The sequence below is a fragment of the Triticum aestivum genome, chromosome 2B (genome assembly GCF_018294505.1).
Source record: "Triticum aestivum cultivar Chinese Spring chromosome 2B, IWGSC CS RefSeq v2.1, whole genome shotgun sequence".
NCBI classification, from domain to species: Eukaryota; Viridiplantae; Streptophyta; class Magnoliopsida; order Poales; family Poaceae; genus Triticum; species Triticum aestivum.
Genome location: NC_057798.1, coordinates 459,009 through 484,567, shown reverse-complemented (window position 1 = coordinate 484,567; position 25,559 = coordinate 459,009). Strand labels below are relative to the sequence as shown.

Genomic DNA, 25,559 nt, shown 5'->3' with positions numbered 1-25,559 from the left:
CCTCCATGCTGACGAAGAATTCGCCCTGGTCCATGCTGCCCACCTCAAAGGTGGCATCCTTCACGCCTAGGAGGATGCCACCCGAGTGGCCTGCACTCCCACTAGAAGGGAGCCAGTGCCACGCAAATAGGTGAGAGCTCAGCCGGTCGAGCTCAGGGAGCGCAAAGTCCCGGCGCATGGTCTCCTGCACAGCCACTAGGTCGATGTGTTCATCTCGCATGTACTCCACTAACTGGCGGCGTCGGCCATCATGGCCGAAGCCGCGGATGTTCCAGAATAGGGCATGCATCAAGGAGCCATTGGGGGGCTGCTTGACCCCAAGACACGAGACGCGCTGAGAGCGCGGAGGACCGCCGTGCGGGAGCGGGTGCGACCCCGGATCACCAGCTCGGCCCCCGAAGGGCGGGGGGCCGTCTGCCGCGTCCGAGGAGGGGGGGAGGGGTCTCTAGGGGGCGCCTGGGCCGGGGGAGGGGGAGCCGCAAGGGCCGCTCGGGCCTCTGCCAGTTTCCCATCCAGAATCTCCCGGGCCCGAATGGCCTCAATTTGGGCGAGGGGGGGACCCACCTCCCCACGGAAGATGATCGCGGAATCAGCGGCCACTTGGGCGAGATGACCCAAAGGGACAGACTCAAGAGCAGAAAAGGAGCAAGACAAAGCAGAAGTAGAAGGGGGGCGGAGGGCGTACCTGGCTCCAAGTTGCGGGCGGCAGCGCGAAGCTCAGCCCGCTCGGAGATGGGGAGCGCCGGGCTGCCCTCGGGGTGAGCGGCGTCCAACCGGGCACTCCTGCGTCCGGCGACCACCGGGGAAGAGGCCGACCGGCCGCGGCGGGAGAAGGCGGCGGACCGAGGAGGGGGAGGCTGGGCCGCCAGGGGGGTGATGATCCGGGCCGCCACCTCCCCAGAGGGCGATGAAGGGGAGGCCACCAATCCCGGCCCAGCACAGCCGGCGGGGCTCACCGTCAAGGGGGTGGGAGCGACCCGAGGGGGGGAGATCGCACCCGAGGCCGCAGAGCAAGGCGGGGCCGAGGAGGCGTCAGGCGGCGAGGTGATGATGGAGGCTGGGGGAGGCGAGGCCGGAGGGGGGGGGGGGCGTCCGCAGGAGAAGGCGACCCACCCTTAGGGGCCGCCGGCGCGGCGAGGATGGGGCCGCCGGTCGGGACGACAGGAGCCACCTCCGGAGCCGGGGGAGAGACGGGGAAGAATAAATTCATACTAGCTCGATGTTGTGGGTGTGTGCATGCATCTGCTCAACATTTGTTTGTGGTGCGATCCTTCTTTCACATCTTACTGCCATCGACTGTTGCTGTTGCCACAATGGTGGTTCAAGGGTTTGCTTCGCAGATTGTGGTTGGTGTGTTTTCCCAAGAATAAATTTGTGGGTAACTCTCGCGACGGCGCCGGGCAGAGTACTCTGTTCCCAGCTCCACACATGATACACGAACTGAGTGGAGCTACGTATCTCGTATTCATTCATGAATTGTTGTACTAGGCCGGCCCTAGCCTGTCCATGCTTTATTCAAAGAAAAAGGTGAAAGAAGCAAAGAATTTTTTTTTCTTTTGCGAAATAAAAGAAGCAAAAATTCTATTTTTAATTTGCTCTTTGCTTGGCTCAAACATCAAGCCAAGAATCTGCGTCTTTGGAAAAAGCAAATTAACCCAAATGTACACAAGCCCTGCACTCAATATCATTTTTTCAATAAAAGGAATATATTAATATCGCGAAGATACCAATTACACCTAGCCTCTCTACCAACAAGATGTCCAAAGACATCAAGGATACACACAGCCAAAAAAGAAAATAAAAAAACAGAAGAAAAAAGATTCTGCCACAGTGACCAATCACTAGCAACAACAGCATGCACTCTGACAACCACCGAAAGACAACACCCGGATTGCAAAAAAGGTTCTCCAAAAGCAACGCCTTCAAGAATGAAACAATGCACAAGTGTTGTCACCCTGGAGAAAGTCTGAAATCACCCAAAAACAATGCCTTCAAAAAGGCCATTGCCAGGTACAACCAATAAAGGACAAACCTTGGGTTTTCACCTTGGAAATCGAGACTCGGTACTCGAGGAGTATCAGCAAAATTGCAGTCCTCCGGTGCTGCCGCCCCCGCTTGTCGAGACCGCTGTTGCAAGTCAGCAAACACCTAGCACGCAGTCTTCATCACATCCAATACACATTTCCGTCAATGCTTCAAGATCTTCAATCGCAGCCGCCATGACTTTTTCCGCCTCTATCGATGCTTTGGGAATCTTGATTTAGACTTTGGTGTGATGTTACGCTTTGGTGCGATGTTTGTTTGGTATTAGGCTCGGACATTCGGCACCCCTTCATCAAGGGAATAGGAGTAGCAACAGGTTTTGCCTGGATGGTGGCTTCAGGCATACTGATGTATTACTTTGTAAAGTCTTTGTCAATAATTAATAAAATGGCTGCATGCATCGTCTAGATGCAGAGACTGGGGGTACATCATCCTTTAAAAAAAAGATTAATTATTGTAGCATGTTAACGGGCGTACAGTCTCCAATTCAGATTTTACTACAATTTTTTCGCAGAAAGAAGAGTGGTAATATGCAGAGTTGAATGTTTTGTACAAAATGACATCATGTTTTCCTGATTTGCACCAGGAAACAATGGAATGTGATCAAAGTTGTAGGCCCTGCCCATGCTTTATTCAAAGAGAAGGAAAAGGAGGAAGAGTTAACCATCTTTGTTCTTAGGTACTTTGCTCCAGCCCCAAGCAAAGAATTAACCAGCTATGGACAGATGGATGCTTTAGCAAAAGCAAAGCCAAACACAAGCCTAGCACTACAGTCTCCAATATCCCCCATTAGCATTCCTTCATTGCTCCTCCTCCATTTCTTCTGTTGGCACAATTCTTCTGCAGTTTCCATACATTCTTGCACACATCAGTAGACATATACTAATTCTTGTGTTATTCATCATCAATCGGCACACAAGATCCTGCCGAGTAAGGTACTACTACTACTAAGATGTTTTTAATTGTTCTTCTCTAATTGCACCCACTTTAGTTTGTTTCCAAAATATAAAGTGTATTGATTATGCATCAGCTGACAGTGTTTTTCTATGCACAAACATAACCAATTCCTACTGATCTCTTACGGTAACTAGGCGCGTAATAATTCATCTGGAGGTGCAGATCGATGGGTTAGATTTCTGGATCTTCTTGTCTTTGCCGGGCCTTTATTGAAATATATCAGTCATCATGCCTCGAGAGGTATTAATTTGTCTGAATACATACACATGCATGTTATTCTCACAATGTAGAATGTGTAGTGCTTTTCTCACATGTATTGGATTGTATCTTGAATAGTAGCGTTACGTTCATGATTTGAAAAGAACCTACTCCACCGAGGCTTGCATTGCATACATGTTTAGTTAGCTACAAATTCGATACATAACCGAAAAAGGCCCGCGCCCCGCTTTATAGATAAAGCCAATGCCAAAGCCAACATCCACAAGGTTCACACAAACACAAGGTCCACACGTACACAAAGTCCAAACACAAGAAAGCAACAAGGGTTACTGCTGAGGGCACAGCTCAACAAGCCCAACACACACAGCCAAAAAGGCACACGCGCCAGGAGTGAAACATCCACTAGTCGGGCTCCGGGGGTGGCGGTGGGAGCGGAGGTGCCAGGCGGAAGGCCAACGAACGGAGGTCGGTGAGGAGTCTGTCGATGGCGTCCCGGTCCGGAGGGCGGCTAAGCGGCCGCCAGAGCTGCAAGTAACCACACATTTTAAAGATGGAGTCAGTCGCACGTCGAAGGGGCACCTTCTGAATCACAAGCCTATTGCGAACCGTCCACAAGGTCTAGGCCAGCACCCCGACGCACAGCCGTCTAATATGTCTGTAGCGAGGGGGGAGGCCTGAATTTCGGCAAGCAAGTCAGGGAAGTTGGTATTGCACCACTGTCCGCCAACCGTTTCACGGAAACAAGACCAAAGGAACTGTGTCGTGCAGCACGAGAAGAAGATGTGATTAGCATCCTCAACCGTGGCACACAGGGGGCACATTCCATCACCAGGACCATGGCGCCTGAGGACCTCCACGCCGGTCGGGAGGCGGCCGCGGATCCACTGCCACAGAAATATCCGGATCTTAAGTGGGAGGCGAATGTCCCAGATAAGGCCGAAGGGCTCCGGAGCTGACGAGGGGGCAATAGCCGCGTAGAGGGATTTGGTGGAAAAGCGGCCGGAGGGATCTAGGCGCCAGGAGATGGCATCCGGAGCGTCTGCCACGTCCATAGGCAGCAGGGCGATGTCCTAGAGGAGGTCATCCCAGGCAGCCACCTCGGCAGGTCCAAAACGGCGGCGGAACGCGAGGCCCCCTAAGTCAATAAGGGCCGCCTCGACAGAGACCCGGGGGTCAACTACAATATCGAAGAGGATGGGGAACCGGGCGGCTAGAGGGCAGTCCCCAAGCCATCTATCCAGCCAGAACAAGGTCGAGGCGCCAGAGCCCACAGAGATGGAAGTGCCTATACGCAGCACCGGAAGTAGCTGGACGACGGCCTGCCAAAACTGGGAGCCGCCCGAGCGTTGGCAGAACGCCAGAGGCTGTCCACGTAGGTACTTGTTCTGGATGATAGTTAGCCAGAGGCCTCCCTCTCCATTGGCAATGCGCCATAGCCAGCGGGTCAAGAGGGCGATGTTCATGTGCCGAGAGGACAGAATCCCAAGACCGCCCTGGTCTTTGGTTTTGCAAATATCTGGCCAGCTGACCATGTGATATTTCTTCTTGCCCTCCTCCCCCGCCCAGAAGAATCTGGACTGGTATTTGGCGATCTCCTGGTGAAGCGTCTCATGAAGGCTGTAGAAGCTCATGAGGAACCACAGGAGGCTGGCCAGCGAAGAGTTGATAAGAATCATGCGGGCCGCCTTCGACAGCCAACGCCCTTTCCAGGGCTCTACGCGATGCTGCATATGGGTCACCGTGGGGCGGAGGTCCGCCACGGTGAGGCGCGAGTCACTAATGGGGATCCCCAGATAAGTCGTGGGGAAAGAACCCAGCCGACAGTTAAGCCGATCGGCAATGGACTGAGCTTCCTCAGCGGGGTAACCGAGCACCATCACTTCGCTCTTGTCAAAGTTGATGGTAAGGCCCGACATTTGCTGGAAGCACAGAAGGAGGAACTTCAGGTTGGAAATCTCAAGGGCGGATCCCTCGACCATAACAATGGTGTCATCCGTGTATTGGAGAAGGGAGACCCCTCCCCCTCCAACAAGGTGTGGGACCAATCCTCTAATATGTCCCGCAGCCTTGGCCTTATCTAGGATGGCAGCCAGGGCATCCACAACCATGTTGAACAAGAACGGCGAGAAGGGGTCCCCCTGCCGGACCCCACAGAGGGTAGGGAAGAAGGGCCCGATGTCGCCATTGATGTTCACTGCCGTCCGGCCACAGGAGACGAGCTGCATGACGTGGTCACCCAACGGTCGTCAAAGCCCTTGCGAAGCAGGACTTCCCTCAGGAACGGCCAGTGGACCGTGTCGTAGGCTTTGTGGAAGTCCAACTTCAGGAAGACCGCCCGATGGCGCTTCAGACGGACCTCGTGGAGCACCTCGTGGAACACCAACACCCCATCTAGGATAAATCGGCCTTGAATGAAGGCGGATTGGTTCGGGTGGGTGATAGTATCCGCAAGGAGGGTCACCCTATTGGCGTATCCCTTCGCCAGGATCCTAAAAATCACATTAATCACTGTGATGGGGCGGAACTGGCGAATATCGGAGGCGCCCGGGACCTTGGGGATGAGGGTCACCACCCCATAGTTGAGGCACCCCAAATCCATGGAACCCGAGTAGAATTCCTCAAAGAGCGCCATGACCTCGAGCTTGATGGTAGGCCAGAACATCTTGAAGAAAGCTACTGGGAGACCGTCCGGTCCCGGGGCCGAGGAGGAGTTCATCCCCTTAACGGCAGCGAGGACCTCGTCCTCGCTGAAGGGGGCAACCAGAGTTGCATTGGCTGCATCCGAAACTCCTAACGCGCCCAACCAAATGTCGAGGGCGAGGCTAGCCCCACCACGCGGGGTGGGGGTAAATAAAGCCCTATAGAAGCCATCCACGTGGAGGCGGATGGCCTCGGGCCGCACTAGCTGCGCGCCTCCATCCCACAGGCAGTGGATGGAGTTGCGGCGACGCCGGCCGTTTGCGACCGCCTGGAAGTAGGCGGTGTTGGCATCGCCCTGTAGCACCCACCTCTGAGTACCCCTCACGCGCCAGTAAGCCTCCTCATCCGAGTAGATGATGGAGAGCTGATCCTCCAGGTCGTATCGAAGCAGCCACTCGTTCGAGGAGAGCCCAGTCGAGTCCGCACGCGCATCCAGAGCTTGAATAGCTATCAAGATGGACTTCTTGCGCTCTCTCAGGTCCCGGCCTAAATTAGCCCCCCAACCCTTCATGAACTGGCGGGCTAGCTTGGCACAAAAGTGCCATGAGTCGACCGCAGACATGGAGCGGTGGGGTGCCGACCTAGCGGAGACCCAGCGGGCGACGACGGCCTCCCGGAAGCCAGTCTGGTTGAGCCAGAAGAGCTCGAACCGGAACCGCAGCAGGGAGGGAGGGCGCTTGTCAGCGGTGGAGAGGAGAAGGGGGACATGGTCGGAACCAATCCGGGTAACCGCCCGGAGCGACGCCAGGGGGCATCGCAATTCCCACTCCGGGGAAACTAGGACACGATCCAGCACGGATTGTGTTGGGACAGCTTGCCGGTTGGTCCAGGTGAATCTGGCACCTGTCCGGTCAAGCTCACGGAGCCCCAGCTCCGCAATCCAATCGTTGAATAGTTGCATCCGGGGAAAATTAATCCGGGAATTATTCTTCTCCTCCGGGGATCGGATGAGATTGAAGTCACCCCCCACCAAAACAGGGAGTGGGGAGTTGGAGATCTTCAGATGCAGCTCGACAAGGAAGGCCGGGGAGCGGCGGTGATCCGCCGGTCCGTAGACAACAATGACCTCCCATTTGAAATTCAGAGCCCGCTCGAAGATCTCCATGCTAACGAAAAAATCCCCTCGGTCCATGCCGCCCACCTCAAATGTGGCATCCTTAACCCCAAGGAGGATGCCACCCGAGTGGCCTGAGGTCCCACTAGAAGGGAGCCAGTGCCACGCGAAAAGGTGGGGGCTCAGATGCTCAAGCTCTTGAAGGGTGAACTCGGATCGAAGGGTTTCTTGGATGGCTACAATGTCAATATGTTCATCCCGGATGTACTCGATGAGCTGGCGGCGACAACCGTCATGGCCGAAGCCGCGGAGGTTCCAGAAAAGGGCCCTCATCTAAACCCCCATCGGGGGGCTGCTTGACCCCAGGACACGAGAGGCGCTTTGAGCGCGAAGGGCGGCCGTGCAAGACCGAGTGCGGCCACGAATAATCCCGTCGGCCACCGGAGGAGTCGAAACCTGGGGCCGGAGCAGGCGGGCTCGAGTCTCAGCCAGCCTGCCGTCGAGGATCTCTCGGGCCCTAATGGCCTCAATCTGATCTAAGGGGGGACCGACCTCCCCCGTGAAGACGATGGCCGAGTCATTGGCCACCTTAGCGAGGTGGCCGAGGGGAGCGGCCTCGAGAGCAGAGAAGGAGCAACGAGAAGAACTGGGAAGGTCGGGGTCCGCACCTGACTCGAGGTTCCGGACCGCGGCGTGGAGCTCCGCCCGCTCGGCGACGGAAGGCGCAGGAGAGTCGCCCGGCCGCGACGCCTCCAGGCGGGCGCTGCGGCGGGAGGACGTCACCGGCGTCAAGGTGGACCGAAGCCTCCTGGCGTACGCCACCGTCGGAGGGGGGTGCGCGGAGGCCGGGGAGGCGACATCTGAAGGAAATATGCCCTAGAGGCAATAATAAAGTTATTATTTATTTCCTTATTTCATGATAAATGTTTATTATTCATGCTAGAATTGTATTAACCGGAAACATGATACATGTGTGAATACATAGACAAAACTATAGTCACTAGTATGCCTCTACTTGACTAGCTCATTAATCAAAGATGGTCATGTTTCCTGACCATAGACATGTGTTGTCATTTGATTAGTGGGATCACATCATTAGAAGAATGATGTGATTGACATGACCCATTTTGTTATCCTAGCACTTGATCGTTTAGTATACTGCTATTGCTTTCTTCATGACTTATACAAAGTTCCTGTAACTATGAGATTGTGCAACTCGCGTGTACCGGAAGAACACTTTGTGTGCTACCAAACGTCACAACGTAACTGGGTGATTATAAAGGTGCTCTACAGGTGTTTCCGAAGGTTCATGTTGAGTTGGCATAATTCGAGATTAGGATTTGTCACTCCGATTGTCGGAGAGGTATCTCTGGGCCCTCTCGGTAATACTCATCACTTAAGCCTTGCAAGCATATAACTAATGAGTTAGTTATGAGATGACGTATTACAGAACGAGTAAAGAGACTTGCCGGTAACGAGATTGAACTAGGTATTGCATACCGACGATCAAATCTCGGGCAAGTAACATACCGATGACAAAGGGAACAAAGTATGTTGTTATGCGGTTTGACCGATAAAGACCTTCGTAGAATATGTAGGAACCAATATGGGCATCCAGGTCCCGCTATTGGTTATTGACCAGAGACATGTCTCGGTCATGTCTACATTGTTCTCGAACCGTAGGGTCCGCACGCTTAAGGTTTCGATGACAATTATATCATGAGTTTATGTATTTTGATGTACCGAAGTTTGTTCGGAGTCCCGGATATGATCACGAACATGACGAGGAGTCTCAAAATGGTCGAGACATAAAGATTGATATATTGGACGGATATATTTGGACACCGAAAAGGTTCCGGAGAAGTTTGGAGCTCCGGGAGGTTACCGGAACCCCCCGGGAGGTATATGGGCCTTATTGGGCCCATGTAGGAGGAAGGAAGAAGGAGCAAGGGAAGGGGGCGCGCCCCCCCAAGCCCAATCCGAATTGGGGAGGGGGGCCGGCCCCCCCTTTCCTTTCTCCTTCCCCCTCTTCCTATTCCTACTACTAGTACTACTTCCTAATACTAGTACTCCTTCCTTCCCCCTCCAAACAAGATTAGGAAAAAGGGGGGAAACCTACTTGGAGTAGGTTTCCCCCTCCCTATGGCGCGCCCCCCCTTGGGCCGACCACCTCCTCCCTCCCTCCTTTATATACGGGGGTAGGGGGGCACCCTAGAACACACAAGTTGATCATTGATCGTTCCTTAGCCGTGTGCGGTGCCCCCCTCCACGATATTACACCTCGATCATATTGTAGCGGTGCTTAGGCGAAGCCCTGCGACAGGAGAACATCAAGATCGTCACCATGCCGTCGTGCTGACGGAACTCCCCCTCGGAGCCTCTACTGGATTGGAGATCGAGGGTGCGTCATCGAGCTGTACGCGTGTCAAGAACTCGGAGGTGCCGGAGTAACGGTGCTTGGATCGGTCGGACCGGGAGGACGTACGACTACTTCCTCTACATTGCGCAACGCTTCCGCTTCGGTCTACGAGGGTACGTAGACAACACTCTCCCCTCGTTGCTGTATCATCACCATGATCTTGCGTGTGCGTAGGAAAATTTTGAAATTACTACGTTCCCCAACAGTGGCATCCGAGCCTAGGTTTTATGCGTTGATGTTATATGCACGAGTAGAACACAAGTGAGTTGTGGACGATATAAGTCATACTGCCTACCAGCATGTCATACTTTGGTTCGGCGGTATTGTTGGATGAAGCGGCCCGGACCGACATTACACGTACGCTTACGCGAGACTGGTTCTACCGACGTGCTTTGCACACAGGTGGCTGGCGGGTGTCAGTTTCTCCAACTTTAGTTGAACCGAGTGTGACTACGCCCGGTCCTTGCGAAGGTTAAAACGGAGTCTATTTGACAAACTATCGTTGTGGTTTTGATGCGTAGGTGAGAACGGTTCTTGCTCAGCCCATAGCAGCCACGTAAAATTTGCAACAACAAAGTAGAGGACGTCTAACTTGTTTTTGCAGGGCATGTTGTGATGTGATATGGCCAAGACGTGATGCTATATTTTATTGTATGAGATGATCATGTTTTGTAACCGAAGTAATCGGCAACTGGCAGGAGCCATATGGTTGTTGCTTTATTGTATGAAATGCAAACGCCCTGTAATTGCTTTACTTTATCACTAAGCGGTAGCGATAGTCGTAGAAGCAATAGATGGCGTAAACGACAACGATACTACGATGGAGATCAAGGTGTCGCGCCGGTGACGATGGTGATCACGACGGTGCTTCGGAGATGGAGATCACAAGCACAAGATGATGGCCATATCATATCACTTATATTGATTGCATGTGATGTTTATCCTTTATGCATCTTATCTTGCTTTGATTGACGGTAGCATTTTAATATGATCTCTCACTAAAATTATCAAGTAGTGTTCTCCCTGAGTATGCACCGTTGCCAAAGTTCGTCGTGCCCAGACACCACGTGATGATCGGGTGTGATAAGCTCTACGTCCATCTACAACGGGTGCAAGCCAGTTTTGCACACGCGGAATACTCAGGTTAAACTTGACGAGCCTAGCATATGCAGATATGGCCTCGGAGCACGGAGACCGAAAGGTCGAGCGTGAATCATATAGTAGATATGATCAACATAGTGATGTTCACCATTGAAAACTACTCCATCTCACGTGATGATCGGTCATGGTTTAGTTGATTTGGATCACGTGATCACTTAGATGACTAGAGAGATGTCTGTCTAAGTGGGAGTTCTTAAGTAATATGATTAATTGAACTTTAATTTATCATGAACTTAGTCCCAGTAGTATTTTGCAAATTATGTTGTAGATCAATAGCTCGCGTTGTTGCTTTCATATGTTTATTTTGATATGTTCCTAGAGAAAACTGTGTTGAAAATGTTAGTAGCAATGTTGCAGATTTGATCCGTGATCTGAGGTTAATCCTCATTGCTGCACAGAAGAATTATGTCCTTGATGCACCGCTAGGTGACAGACCTATTGCAGGAGCAGATGCAGACGTTATGAACGTTTGGCTAGCTCAATATGATGACTACTTGATAGTTTTGTGCACCATACTTTATGGCTTAGAATCGGGACTTCAAAGATGTTTTGAACATCATGGACCATATGAGATGTTCTAGGAATTGAAGTTAATATTTCAAGCAAATACCCGAGTTGAGAGATATGAAGTCTCCAACAAGTTCTATAGCTAAAAGATGGAGGAGAATCGCTCAACTAGTGAGCACGTGCTCAGATTGTCTGGATACTTCAATCGCTTGAATCAAGTGGGAGTTAATCTTCCAGATAAGATAGTGATTGACAGAGTTCTCTAGTCACCATCACCAAGTTAGTAGAACTTTGTGATGAACTATAGTATGCAAGGGATGACGAAAACGATTCCCGAGCTCTTCGTGATGTTGAAATCGACGAACGTAGAAATCAAGAAAGAGCATCAAGTGTTGATGGTTGACAAGATCACTAGTTTCAAGAAAAGGGCAAAGGGAAAGAAAGGGGAACTTCAAGTGGAAAGACAAGCAAGTTGTCACTCCCGTGAAGAAGACCAAAGCTGGACCAAAGCCTGAAACTGAGTGGTTACACTGCAAAGGGAATGGTCACTGGAAGCGGAAATGCTCTGAATATTTGGTGGATAAGAAGGATGGCAAAGTGAACATGGGTATATTTATACAGATTTTTGATATGTGCCTTACTAGTGTTTATAGTAGCCCCTGAGTATTTGATACTTGTTCGGTTGCTAAGATTAGTAACTCGAAACAGGAGTTACAGAATAAACAGAGACTAGTTGAAGGGAAAGTGACGATGAGTGTTGGAAGTAGTTCCAAGATTGATATGATCATCATTGCTCACTCCCTATACTTTCGGGATTAGTGTTAAACCTAAATAAATGTTATTTGGCGTTTGTGTTGAGCATGAATATGATTTGATCATGTTTATTGCGATACGGTTATTCATTTGAAGTTAAAGAATAATTGTTATTCTGTTTACATGAATAAGACCTTCAATGGTTATACACCCAATGAAAATAATTTGTTGGATCTCGATCGTAGTGATACACATATTCATAATATTGATGCCAAAAGATGCAAAGTTAATAATGATAGTGCAACTTATTTGTGGCACTGCCGTTTGGGTCATATCGGTGTAAAACACATGAAGAAACTCCATAAATATGGATTTTCGGAATCACTTGGTTATGAATCATTTGATGCTTGCGAACCGTGCCTTTTGGGCAAGATGACTAAAACTCCGTTCTCCGGAACAATGGAACGAACTACTAACTTGTTGGAAATAATACATACCGATGTATGCGATCCAATGAGTATTGATGCTCGTGGCAAGTATCGTTATTTTCTGACCTTCACAAGATGATTTGAGCAGATATGGGTATATCTACTTGATGAAACATAAGTCTGAAATAGTTGAAAGGTTCAAAGAATTTCAGAGTGAAGTGGAAAAATCATCGTAACAAGAAAATAAAGTTTCTGCGATCTGATCGCGGAGACGAATATTTGAGTTACGAGTTTGGTCTTCAATTAAAACAATGTGAAATAGTTTCATAGCTCACGCCACCTGGAACACCACAACGTTATGGTGTGTCCGAACGTCGTAAACCGCACTTTATTGGATATGGTGCGATCTATGATGTTTCTTACTGATTTACCATTGTCGTTTTGGGGTTATGCATTAGAGACAGCTGCATTCACGTTGAAAGGGCACCATCTAAATCCATTGAGACGACACTATATGAACTGTGGTTTAGCAAGAAACCCAAGTTGTCGTTTCTTAAAGTTTGGGGCTGCGATGCTTATGTGAAAAAGTTTCATCCTGATAAGCTCAAACCCAAATCGGAGAAGTGCGTCTTCATAGAATACCCAAAGGAAATTGTTGGGTACACCTTCTATCACAGATCCGAAGGCAAAACATTCGTTGCTAATAATGGATCCTTTCTAGAGAAGGAGTTTCTCTCGAAAGAAGTGAGTGGGAGGAAAGTAGAACTTGATGAGGTAACTGTACCTGCTCCCTTATTGGAAAGTAGTTCATCACAGAAATCAGTTCCTGTGACAAATACACCAATTAGTGAGGAAGCTAATGATATTGATCATGAAACTTCAAATCAAGTTACTACAGAACCTCGTAGGTCTTCCAGAGTAAGATCCGCACCAGAGTGGTGTAGTAATCATGTTCTGGAAATCATGTTACTAGACCATGATGAACCTACGAACTATGAGGAAGCGATGATGAGCCCAGATTCCGCGAGATGGCTTGAGGCCATAAAATCTGAGATATGACCCATGTATGACAACAAAGTATGGACTTTGATTGACTTGCTCGATGATCAGCAAGCCATGTTAAATGAATGGATCTTCAAGAGGAAGACGGACACTGATAGTAGTGTTACTATCTACCAAGCTCGACTTGTTGCGAAAGGTTTTCAACAAGTTCAAGGTGTTGAATACGATGAGATTTTCTCACTCGTATCGATGCTTAAGTCTGTCTGAATCATGTTAGCAATTGCCACATTTTATGAAATCTGGCAAATGGATGTCAAGACTGCATTCCTTAATGAATTTATTAAAGAAGAGTTGTATATGATGCAACTAGAAGGTTTTGTCAATCCTAAAGGTGCTAACAAAATGTGCAAGCTCCAGCGATCCATCTATGAACTGGTGCAAGCATCTCGGAGTTGGAATATACGCTTTGATAATTTGATCAAAGCATATAGTTTTATACAGACTTGCGATGAAGTCTGTATTTATAATAAAGTGAGTGGGAGCACTACAGCCTTTCTGATTAGTATATGTGAGTGACATATTGTTGATCGGAAATAATGTAGAATTATTCTGCAAAGCATGAAAGGATACTTGAATAAAAGTTTTTCAAAGAAAGACCTTGGTGAAGCTGCTTACATATTAAGCATCAAGATCTATTGAGATAGATCAAGACGCTTGATAAGATTTTTCAATGAGTACATACCTTGACAAGATTTTGAAGTAGTTCAAAATGGAACAGTCAAAGAAAGAGTTCTTGCATGTGTTGCAAAGGTATGAAATTGAGTAAGACTCAAATCCCGACCACAGCAGAAAATAGAAAGAGAATGAAAAGTCATTCCCTATGCCTCAGTCATAGATTCTATAAAGTATGCTATGCTATGTACCAGACCTATTGTATACCTTGCTCTGAATTTGGCAAGGAAGTACAATAGTGATCTAGAAGTAGATCACTGGACATTGGTCAAGAATATCCTTAGTAAGAACTAAGGAGATGTTTCTCGATTATGGAGGTGATAAAAGAGTTTGTTGTAAAAGTTACATCAGTGCAAACTTTTACACCGATCCAGATGACTCCAAGTCTCAACCTGGATACATATTGAAATTGGGAGCAATTAGCTAGAGTAGCTCCGTGTAGAGCATTGTGGACATAGAATATTTGCGAAATACATACGGCTCTGAATGTGACAGACCCGTTGACTAAGCTTCTCTCACGAGCAAAACATGATCACACCTTAGTACTCTTTGGGTGTTAATCACATAGCAATGTGAACTAGATTATTGACTCTAGTAAACCCTTTGGGTGTTGGTCACATGATGATGTGAACTATGGGTGTTAATCATATACAGATATGAATATTGGTGTTAAATCACATGACGATGTGAACTAGATTATTGACTCTAGTGCAAGTGGGAGACTGAAGGAAATATGCCCTAGAGGCAATAATAAAGTTATTATTTATTTCCTTATTTCATGATAAATGTTTATTATTCATGCTAGAATTGTATTAACCGGAAACATGATACATGTGTGAATACATAGACAAAACTATAGTCACTAGTATGCCTCTACTTGACTAGCTCATTAATCAAAGATGGTCATGTTTCCTGACCATAGGCATGTGTTGTCATTTGATTAGTGGGATCACATCATTAGAAGAATGATGTGATTGACATGACCCATTTTGTTAGCCTAGCACTTGATCGTTTAGTATACTGCTATTGCTTTCTTCATGACTTATACAAAGTTCCTGTAACTATGAGATTGTGCAACTCGCGTGTACCGGAAGAACACTTTGTGTGCTACCAAACGTCACAACGTAACTGGGTGATTATAAAGGTGCTCTACAGGTGTTTCCGAAGGTTCATGTTGAGTTGGCATAATTCGAGATTAGGATTTGTCACTCCGATTGTCGGAGAGGTATCTCTGGGCCCTCTCGGTAATACTCGTCACTTAAGCCTTGCAAGCATATAACTAATGAGTTAGTTATGAGATGACGTATTACAGAACGAGTAAAGAGACTTGCCGGTAATGAGATTGAACTAGGTATTGCATACCGACGATCAAATCTCGAGCAAGTAACATACCGATGACAAAGGGAACAAAGTATGTTGTTATGCGGTTTGACCAATAAAGATCTTCGTAGAATATGTAGGAACCAATATGGGCATCCAGGTCCCGCTATTGGTTATTGACCAGAGACGTGTCTCGGTGATGTCTACATTGTTCTCGAACCGTAGGGTCCGCACGCTTAAGGTTTCGATGACAATTATATTATGAGTTTACGTATTTTGATGTACCGAAGTTTGTTCGGAGTCCCGGATATGATCACGGACATGACGAGGAGTCTCGAAATGGTCGAGACATAAAGATTGATATATTGGACGGATATATTTGGACACCGGAAAGGTTCCGGAGAAGTTTGGAGCTCCGGGAGGTTACCGGAACCCCCCGGAGGTATATGGGCCCTATTGGGCCCATGTAGGAGGAAGGGAGAAGGAGCAAGGGAAGGGGGCGCGCCCCCCAAGCCCAATCCGAATTAGGGAGGGGGGCCGGCCCCCCCTTTCCTTTCTCCTTCCCCCTCTTCCTATTCCTACTACTAGTACTACTTCCTAATACTAGTACTCCTTCCTTCCCCCTCCAAATAAGATTAGGAAAAAGGGGGGAAACCTACTTGGAGTAGGTTTCCCCCTCCCTATGGCGCGCCCCCCTTGGGCCGGCCACCTCCTCCCTCCCTCCTTTATATACGGGGGTAGGGGGGCACCCTAGAACACACAAGTTGATCATTGATCGTTCCTTAGCCGTGTGCGGTGCCCCCCTCCACGATATTACACCTCGATCATATTGTAGCGGTGCTTAGGCGAAGCCCTGCGACAGGAGAACATCAAGATCGTCACCACGCCCTCGTGCTGACGGAACTCCCCCTCGGAGCCTCTACTGGATTGGAGATCGAGGGTGCGTCATCGAGCTGTACGCGTGTCAAGAACTCGGAGGTGCCGGAGTAACGGTGCTTGGATCGGTCGGACCGGGAGGACGTATGACTACTTCCTCTACGTTGCGTCAACGCTTCCGCTTCGGTCTACGAGGGTACGTAGACAACACTCTCCCCTCGTTGTTGTATCATCACCATGATCTTGCGTGTGCTTAGGAAAATTTTGAACTTACTATGTTCCCCAACAACATCCACCGCCACCGAGGCGGCAGGGGAAGCCGGCGAGCCGACGCCAAGGGGGGCTGGGCCAGGCGGGGGCCAGCCGGCCTGCCAAGGCGGCCCACCCGGGCCACCGAGGGCAAGCGACTCTGGGCCGCGCCAGCCGTATCCATCCGAGGAGGGGGCCCCGCAGCCCGGCCCGTGGGCCGGCCCATCAGCAGCGCGGCCCGGAACGAACGCCTGGGGGTGACCCGGCGGGGCGCTAGGGTTTCCCCTAGCACCGCCGCGGAGGCCGCCGGCGGGGGCGTACGGGGGCGGCGCGGGGGAGACGGACCGGAGGAGCGACCGAGGGGAAGGGCACTGGCGGGTCGACCGGAGGGGAGGAAGGGGCGATAGGGGTTTCGGCCAGAAGGGGCCGGAGCGCGCGCGGGCAAGGATGTCGGGGGCGGGCTGGCCGGAGCGGGCGACGGCGAGGCCGAGGGAAGGCCGGCGGCGGGCGTGGACCTCCAGGAGGCGAGCGCGGGGCCCCGGTCGGCGCGGCCGGCAACACCCCAGCTGCCAGCGCGGCGCCGCCGGGGGGGGGGGGGGGGGGGGGCGCCCAGCCCCAAAGGCCGCACCTTGAGGCAACCGAGCCGGGGGGAGGAGCCGGCGCCGGCCCGACCCGCGGGCGGCCGATCCCCCACCCCTGGGGGAAGGGCCACCGGCGAGGTCAGGCGTCGGCCGCGGCGGAGCCTTGGGGGGGAACCCGCTCCCGGCACACGACGGGGCGGCCGGCCGCCAGGTCCTCGGCCTCGGCGATGTCGGCCCAGATCAACCCCGGCGAGCCGGAGGGGGCTGGCGAGGGGGGGGGCGGACACCAGCGGAGGGGCGGGGCTCGCGGGCGGGGGTGGCGGAAGGGGGGGCCGGGCGGCTACGGCGCCCGCGCCGGCGGGGGCGACGGCAGTCGCCAGAGCGCAGGAGGCCATCCGTAGTTCACTAACAGAATTCACTTCTGAAATTCGATACATACACAACCATGCAAACTTGTGGTCCATACATAGTATTAATCTGATCCATGGTTGATTAAACGTCAACAATACACAGTTTATATAGGTAATCAACTCCATATTTAGAATTTTCATTGCTATCTGCAGTAGCACAGAAGACCAATCCAAATCCTAATAGAGGATGTGGTTCTTGTTGAAATCCACATAGTATTAATTTTCTGTAGCTAGTCCTAGGTTCCGCAACGAGCTAATTCTCTTCCTCCTCACACGGTTGCACAAGCCTAAGCTAGTGTTTGTTTGGGCTGATTGTGCCGTGAAAAACTGCTGTGGGTTGGCTGTGCTGTGAAAGCTGCTTCGGTGAGAAAGTTGCGGTGGTGCAAAATGTTGTTGGGCAACTTGGCTGGCTGGTGGCTGGAAGGTGAGAAAACGTGTGAAACACCCGGTGGATAGTTGTTTGGCACACAAATATGCACACTCATTAATTTATGTATTGTATGTATCGACAGTTTGTACAATCAACAAAATTGAAATGATGCACCATACTTGATATAAACACCATTAGCGAACCACTGGCTGGAGACATTCTCACGAACATCTGTACAATTTATGTCCTAAAAATATGTTTGTGTATTTTTATTTTTATTTTGCGGAGGCCGTTGCTTGCTCCGCAATACCCCCATAAATAAATAAGATAAATATCAATGACAAGTCATGTACTGGTTCACCTTCTGAGTCAAAAGCTGCGGGATGCACCTCCCGTCCTGTTGCCTGTTGTGGAATGTGGAAAGCTAGCAGATTATCTCCTTGCACGCCTCTCCTCCTCTCTAGGTCCCATGCTACATGCCTTGCTGTTAGCCTGTATAAGTGCCGGCCATGCCTGCAGTTTAATTAATTAGTCTTGATCCTATTAATAACAAAAAAAGTAAGTGCGCCTTTTGAATGTACTACCTTCGTCCGGCGATACTTGTCGCTCAAATGAATGTATCAAGACGTATTTCAGTACTAGATACATTTGTTTGACCGACAAGTATTTCTAGACGGAGAGAGTGGTATGTTATTATAATAAAACTGCTGAAGTGAGCGACCTCAACTAATTGCTATCAACCAATGCAGTATATTGCCATTGACACCGTGGAAGAAGCTGTGCGAATGATAATCCCTTTTCTCGAGGATACGAGCAGTACTGCACACAAGGCCATCTATTTTCATGGATGGCAAGGACTGGCTGCTTCGGCGGTGCTTAGAGCCATAGCTGAAAACACTCCGCCCTCTCTGTTGAAGAAATTCAACAAGATCATCCATGTCGATTGCTCGAGGTGGAAAAGTTGAAGAGCGCTCCAGAGGACAATCGCACAAGAACTCAAGCTTCCTCAGCGGGTAATGGATATTTTTCACATGCAAGATGAAGAGGATGATTTCAGGGGGGTAGTTGAAAGCTCCAGAGCTGAGATACAAGATGTCGGGGAAGATATCCATCAAGCCTTAATACAAAATAAATGTTTAGTAGTCTTCCATAATGGGAGCGACAACATAATTGACCTGAATGACTTTGGTATTCCCCAACCTATTATAGATCGGTGGTGTACATGTAAAGTATTGTGGACATTTCGAGGAAGGCTTCGGCTCAACCCAAGAATTACCGAGAAGGTGGATGATTCACATATTTTACTTTACGACATATGGAGTAGACACGGGTGGAATTATTTGCTACATAATGAGGCTAGAGAAATGCTGGGTACACGGGTAATATTATTGATGCAGTTGAAGAGTGTTGCATGTATCTGTTGGCATTAAATTCTCAGGGAGGCAATGTTGTGGACTTTGACTGGGCCACCCATGCTTCTAACTATTGGGTCTGTGATGGGATTATAGGAGGTCAGGATGACAAAGCATGGGAGGCTGGAGCTGCTCTGCATAAACATATATGTATAGAGGATTATTCATCTAATGCACTACCCTCATTTGGTCAGAAACTAGTGACTCCTCAGAAACAGTGGATATTGGCCAGGGACAACTTTGTTGTGCATCCAGAGTCAACGTCCTTTTTCCTTGATGCAGTCGCAAGCAGATTTGATCCTCCATCATGGTTGTTACCTAATGACATGTTTCATCAAGCGGAGAATCTTCATGTGCTCAAATTATGCCACTGCACCTTCAGTTTTTCCTCCCCTCCTTTCCATTGTTGCCACAACTTAAGATTCCTCGGATTAGATAGTTGCCAGGATCAACGACTAGAAGAAGACAAAAAGGAAGATACACCAACAATGGTTTTTTGTAAGAGCCTATGGGTGATAGACATATGCAATACATATTGGGTTTTTCCTTCATCACGAGAGATAGTAGAGCAGATGGCTGCAAACATTAGGGAAGTACATATAAAAAATGGAAGGTTTTTGCACATCAATGTTGCATGGGGACAACTACAGAACCTACTCAAGCTTCGAGTAATGGACCCTACTTGGGAGACGGGTGGAAAGGATGAATTCACTGTTTTGCCCAACTTGTCAAGATCAACTAACCTCAAGGCTCTAGTTCTAAATGGTTGTTTTGGTTTGGAACATGTTGATGGACTCCCTCTATCACTTGAATCATTCAGCTTAGATATAAGACCAAGAGATGATGATTCCAAGGAAGCCAAAATAAGCCGCATCTCCTTGGCTGGCTGTGTAAGATTGTCCGACTTCACACTGTGTGGATCACTTCCAAACCTTGAGGAGTTGGACCTCTCAGGCACAAAAGTCAAGACACTTGACCTCACAACTGAGGTAGTGGAGGTCCCATGTCTCCAACGTGTCATGATGTTGGGATGTGAGCAACTCCGTGCTGTGCTTTGGCCAGAAAAAAGGATGCCCAAACTAAGTTTGCTATGCATTGACACTCGAGGAGAAGGTATCAGAAGAATGCCACCAGATTCTGAGAAGTTAAAAAAGGGTCATTGTCAAGCATATGTTGCCATGATGGACATGAAATTCATTCAGATATTGACACAGACAAGTAACATTAATATGTTTTGGAGTATTGAAACCACTAATCTTAGTCTAAACATTTGCATTTCTGCTAGTGGACAGTGGTGCAACAAAGATAAGATGGGCTCTGGTAATTGTGGGAATATATTGGGGCCATCCCTACCAAAGTCATTAATCCCCAATCAATCTTATAGCGATTTTTCTATTGACAATATAACTATTGATCATGGCTACAATAGTGCAGTGCAGTTTCAGCCTTCGACATGTCATGTGGAGATTGGTGAAGGAATTATCAACACTAGCATGGAGAGCACACAAGGAAACGAGGCTATCTATTTGTGATGAACAAGGCTGAGAGTTTGCATGTGCACGATAATTATTCCATCAACACTATCATCCCTGAATGTATAATGACCATAGAAGATGAGGAACTTGGATGGGATAGTCTGCAACAGTGTCGTGTGGAGAGATGCCCCAAGCTAGACACAGTCTTCGCCACTAACTATGATTATTTCTGCTTTATAGAACTACAGAACCTTTGGGTGGCTGATCTTCAGATGGTGTCCTGTGTTTGGAGCAGAGGAAATACTCTTAGTATCGTGGAAAACTATTCCTTCGCGAAACTACGGAGCATTCACCTATACTCATGTCCAAGGCTCAAATTTGTGCTTCCATTGCCATGGGCTGCTCAAGGCTCATATTTTCCCAACTTGGAGACCCTTCATATTGTCAGTTGTGGTGATCTCGACAAGGTATTCCTTGTAGAGCCAGAGTTCCTGACAACAATATCCATCGACCACCGAAAAGGCATGCTGGAGTTCCCAAAGCTGAAGCACATTTACCTGCATGAGCTCTACAAGCTGCAACATATATGCGAAGCCAAGATGTATGCTCCCAAACTTGAGACGGTAAGGGTCAGGGGATGCTGGGGTCTCCGGTGCCTCCCTGCCATCGGGCAAGACATCCGTCCTATTGTGGACTGCGAGAAGGATTGGTGGGAAAATCTGGAGCGGGACGGGCTGGAGGCCAGCCATGACCGTTCCCTCTATGATCCCCGCCACTCATCATATTACAAGAAGCCCCTGCCTAGATTCTCGGTGCTCTGGTGAACTGACCGTACTACCCAGGTACACCAACGCTCTTCCTATTTTTCTTTCTTTTTTCATGCACGTATCATGATATATGAGAAGTCACTATAAGATTGTTGTTGCATACAAACGTAAGAATGAAATACATACATATACGCAGAGCAGCGAAGTAGGGTAATCCATACACTCTCTCATATGTGCATTGGACGACCCATTCTCTCGATCGACTCCGCTTCCATTAAATGGTCATGTCATTCGCTCTTCTGTGTAGGTTTGGCGGTGACGTCTTATGGGAGTGGGACGTCTTGCCGCTTTCAACTGCGGCAATGGTTCAAGTCTGTGTTTACTTGCCAAGATTGTGTCGGTCTGAAGCTATGTGTGTGTGTGCGCGCGCGCGCGTGTGCGCTTGCTCGCACCTGCTTAATTATTTGTGTGTGTTTTGGTTTGATTTGTGCTTGTGATTGTGCTTGAACTAAGAAGGGTTTGGTTTGGTTTCATTTATTTCTGTCTTATTAATAATTCAGCGGCATAGCATCCATGTTTATGCTTGCTGACGTACTGAAAGTGTGAAGGGTATGAATCGACTATTAATTTATTTGTTTGGTTCCATTAATTAACTATTGTATGTCGTGTTGTCTGCATTTTGGTTCCGTCATTCCGTTAATTTATCACCGAGCCTGAGCCTGCTGGCTAAGGCTGCAATTAAGGTGTTGGCATAGCCCATAAATATATGGAGTATAAAACCCTTTAACAGTCGCGACAATAGCGCTCGCTAGTTGTGTCCACCTGTCTTTTAGGCTGGTTGTAATGGGGAGTCTCATATATTAGTATCATGCATATGATACTAGTGTATGATACTACCTCCCTAATGCATAGTATCATATATTAGTATCATGTTGTACTCTATTTATTGCCATGCATGACACAAAGTAGCATAGCATTTAATATGATACGGTATCATGATATGATACTACACCCTCTCTTTCTACATTTAATGCTATGACACCTCATCAAAATTGCTTAGTTGGCATGCATGATACTAGCTATGATACTACCATTACGACCAGCCTTACTGTGCCGAACGAAAGAGAAAAAAAAGGATGAAAACGCGTCCAGCGATGAAAACCCTAGACTATTGTTTCCCCAGATCCTGCCGCCGCACGCACTCCCTTCCGTGCTCGTCCTCCCTCCTATCCACCTCCACGCCCCTCCTTCCCCACATCCCTCTCAGAGCCGTCGCACCCCTCCTCTCTTCCGCCTCCCTCCTCCTTCCCGGATCTCCACCATAATCCCCGCCCCCGCCGCACGCACGACCAACCCCCACCCCCGGCGAGGCGAGCGAGCAGCCTACCGTCCCCGGCGCCGGCGGCAGGCGAGGATGGGCCGCAACAATTCCAGGAGGCTCTCGGGCAGCCAAGACTTCCGGCAGCGACTGGTGCTGGCGACGCTGACCTCCACCCCGATCACCATCAAGGACATCCGCGCCGGCGAGGGGGGCCTCCGCCCGCACGAGATGACCCTCCTCCGCCTCCTCAACAATGTCTCCGACGAGCACGTCATCGACGTCAACGACACAGGCAAGGGCGCGCCGGCCTGTGGCTTCTTCGATTTGGGCTGGCTGGTGGCTGACCGTGGTTGGGTTCGTTCCTGGGCAGGGACGAAGGTCGGGTACAATCCCGGGGTGGTCGTCGGCGGGAAGGACCTGGAGCACGACTGCGGGGAGCACCGCGGGATCGGCTACTTCATCGAGCCACTCCTTCTGCTCGGCCTCTTCGCCAGGTCGCCCTTGTCCGTAGAATCAGCTAGATTTCGGGGGACTGTTGTTGCACTGTGCCACCGTTAGGTCAATTGATTGCCATTTTTTCTACTCGAACTCCGGAAGCACGGTATTGGTTCAGGCAGAGGTTCTGCGATTTGGTTGTTCTAGATTCATTAGGTATCCACTCTGATGCATTGTTGGGTCCAGTTGGTTTGTTCCAATAGGTGTATGTGACTTGAGTTGACTTTGGTTGTGGATTATTTTGACAAAGGTGGTTTTACTGGGGTTTAGTCAATTGGTCAAAACTACAGTAAAACATAATAATCTTCCGATAAAACCACAGTAAAACAGCACCAGCCAAACATATCTGTAGTCTTCCAAAAACTGGAAAAATGCAGTTTTTTGAAACTATAGTATCTGTTGCCCACGCGTTGCAATACCAAGGTTTCAGAATACTACGGTATTTTAAAAACAATGCCACCAAACTAGGCCTTAACAGTTTTGCTGAATTAACTGTCACCGAGTAAGCAAACCTTGGCTCTTCCTCATGAACTCATGATCCTTGTGGCCATTTATTTCTCCTAATGAAGATGCTGTTAACATGAGGTGCTCGGTAGTATGTGTCTCAAGCTTCACAAGCTTCCATAAGCCAATATTTGCAAAGGACTAGAAAGATAAGAATACTTCTTTAGTTCTGCACAAAATTGATGACCATTGCTGTCACTGATCATAAAAAGTCTTTCACTTCTATGGAGTCTAAATTTGATGCGATGCTTGTAGGAATCACAAATTTGCCAGAAGGTTGATGGCCATCATTGTTACTGATCATACAACGTCTTTTGCTTCTGAATTAGTATGGAGTCTAAATGTGATGCCATTATTTTTAGGAATCACAAATGATACAAAGGACCCTTCTGTGGATACTTTCCGGATGGTTACGTTGCATATGCTCAAGCATTTTGGCGTTCCTCTTGAGGGAATGGAGCTCAAAATTGAAAGCCGGGGAGCTCCTCCTCATGGTGGTGGTGAAGTGCTTCTTCGAGTTCCCAATATAAACAGTACATTAAATGTGTATTGGAGTTTACTTCTGCGCACGTTTCGTGATTTCTGTTGACATTCCCCTTCTAATATCATGTATTTTTGCAGGCAGTTAATTGGGTTGATGAAGGCATGGTAAAGAGGATAAGAGGTGTAGAATTCTCCACCATAGTATCTCCACGGATTGTAAGCCGTATCCACTATGCTGCACGTGGACTCTTCAATAAGTTCATTCTAGATGTTCATATCTTCACCGATCATAGAGTTGTTTCATCTGGTGGATGTGGATTGTACATTTCCAGCTTAAAGTAGAACCTGTTGAATTTTATGTTAGTGGGTCCTGCTATTCAAAAATTTAAATGTATTCGTTTTTTGGCAGGTCAGCAGGCTATGGCGTATCTGTAGTTGCTGAGACCACAACAGGCTGTCTGATTTCTGCAGATGCTACTGTGAGTTATCCCAATGTTGATGAAATGAGTGAACAATTTGAGAAGCCTGAGCTAATGTCTCCAGAGGATCTTGGTGAGCAAGTTGCATCGATGCTGCTAGAAGAGGTGGTCTGGTATTTCATTCCAGTTTATTCCTTTCTTAGCAGGCTGGTGGCATATATATTTTTATATTTTTTATGATTATGTAAGTTGCAGGTTGATGATACTAAAGAAAAGGGGGGTTTCAGTTGAAACAATGAAGTGTATATCTGAGAGGTTAGATGACGAGGTTAGGAGATTTCAGCAGTTAGTTAAATGCTATTTACTTGAATTCAGATTGTTGTTGAAATTCCTAGCAACCTATTTTATTTCGTATTCTCTCAACTCATGTTGCTCATTCTTGATCATTCATGATTTAGAGGATATGTTGGTAATCTAAATGCTATATCTATGTAATTCTCTTATATGTGCATTTGGCTTGCACTGCCTACTCACAAACATGATAAACATGCTTGAGCGTGCCAGGGATAATTATCACCTGAAGTTACTTTGTCTATATTTCAGGTACACTCTGTCTAATGCTGAATACAGGCTCTCCCTTGAAAGAATCCTAGAATTTGTCTGATCATAAAACCGAGTGCAAGGAAAGAGATAGCACTGAATAATATAGTCACGGTGACCTCAGTTTTGGAGGATCAGTTTCGACATTATCAGAAAATGATGAATCAAATCGACTAATGGTTCAGAAAAGAGGGATGTCAAATTATTACCAGAAATATTGGTGGATTAGATAGCTTAAATGCTCAAGCAAAATAACATATTCTACAATTGCAGTCTCGCTTGGATTCTATGGAAAGGGTAAC

The 25,559-nt window shown here is 48.5% G+C and overlaps 1 protein-coding gene and 1 long non-coding RNA gene across 2 annotated transcripts; both read left to right on the top strand.

The window, feature by feature from the left end:
• The first annotated feature begins 2,894 nt into the window (after nt 1-2,894).
• Nucleotides 2,895-18,689, top strand: LOC123039795 (uncharacterized). The gene is made up of 3 exons (XR_006417981.1): nt 2,895-2,978; nt 3,135-3,240; nt 18,531-18,689. It is a non-coding gene; the product is annotated as an uncharacterized lncRNA (long non-coding RNA).
• A 4,160-nt stretch (nt 18,690-22,849) lies between these two features.
• Nucleotides 22,850-25,321, top strand: LOC123046165 (probable RNA 3'-terminal phosphate cyclase-like protein). Its single transcript, XM_044469462.1, has 7 exons — nt 22,850-23,048; nt 23,127-23,268; nt 24,110-24,299; nt 24,377-24,558; nt 24,648-24,830; nt 24,913-24,972; nt 25,261-25,321. Exons 1-7 carry the CDS (start codon nt 22,850-22,852, stop codon nt 25,319-25,321), a joined length of 1,017 nt encoding a protein of 338 aa, XP_044325397.1.
• Nucleotides 25,322-25,559: the final 238 nt, after the last annotated feature.

Excerpts from the sequence above, each read along its gene's own strand:
- LOC123046165 (XM_044469462.1), top strand. The coding sequence starts at position 22,850 with ATGGGCCGCAACAATTCCAGGAGGCTCTCGGGCAGCCAAGACTTCCGG. Across the intron at positions 23,049-23,126 it reads CATCGACGTCAACGACACAG|GGACGAAGGTCGGGTACAAT; the intron begins GCAAGGGCGCGC and ends GTTCCTGGGCAG. Across the intron at positions 24,300-24,376 it reads ATATAAACAGTACATTAAAT|GCAGTTAATTGGGTTGATGA; the intron begins GTGTATTGGAGT and ends GTATTTTTGCAG.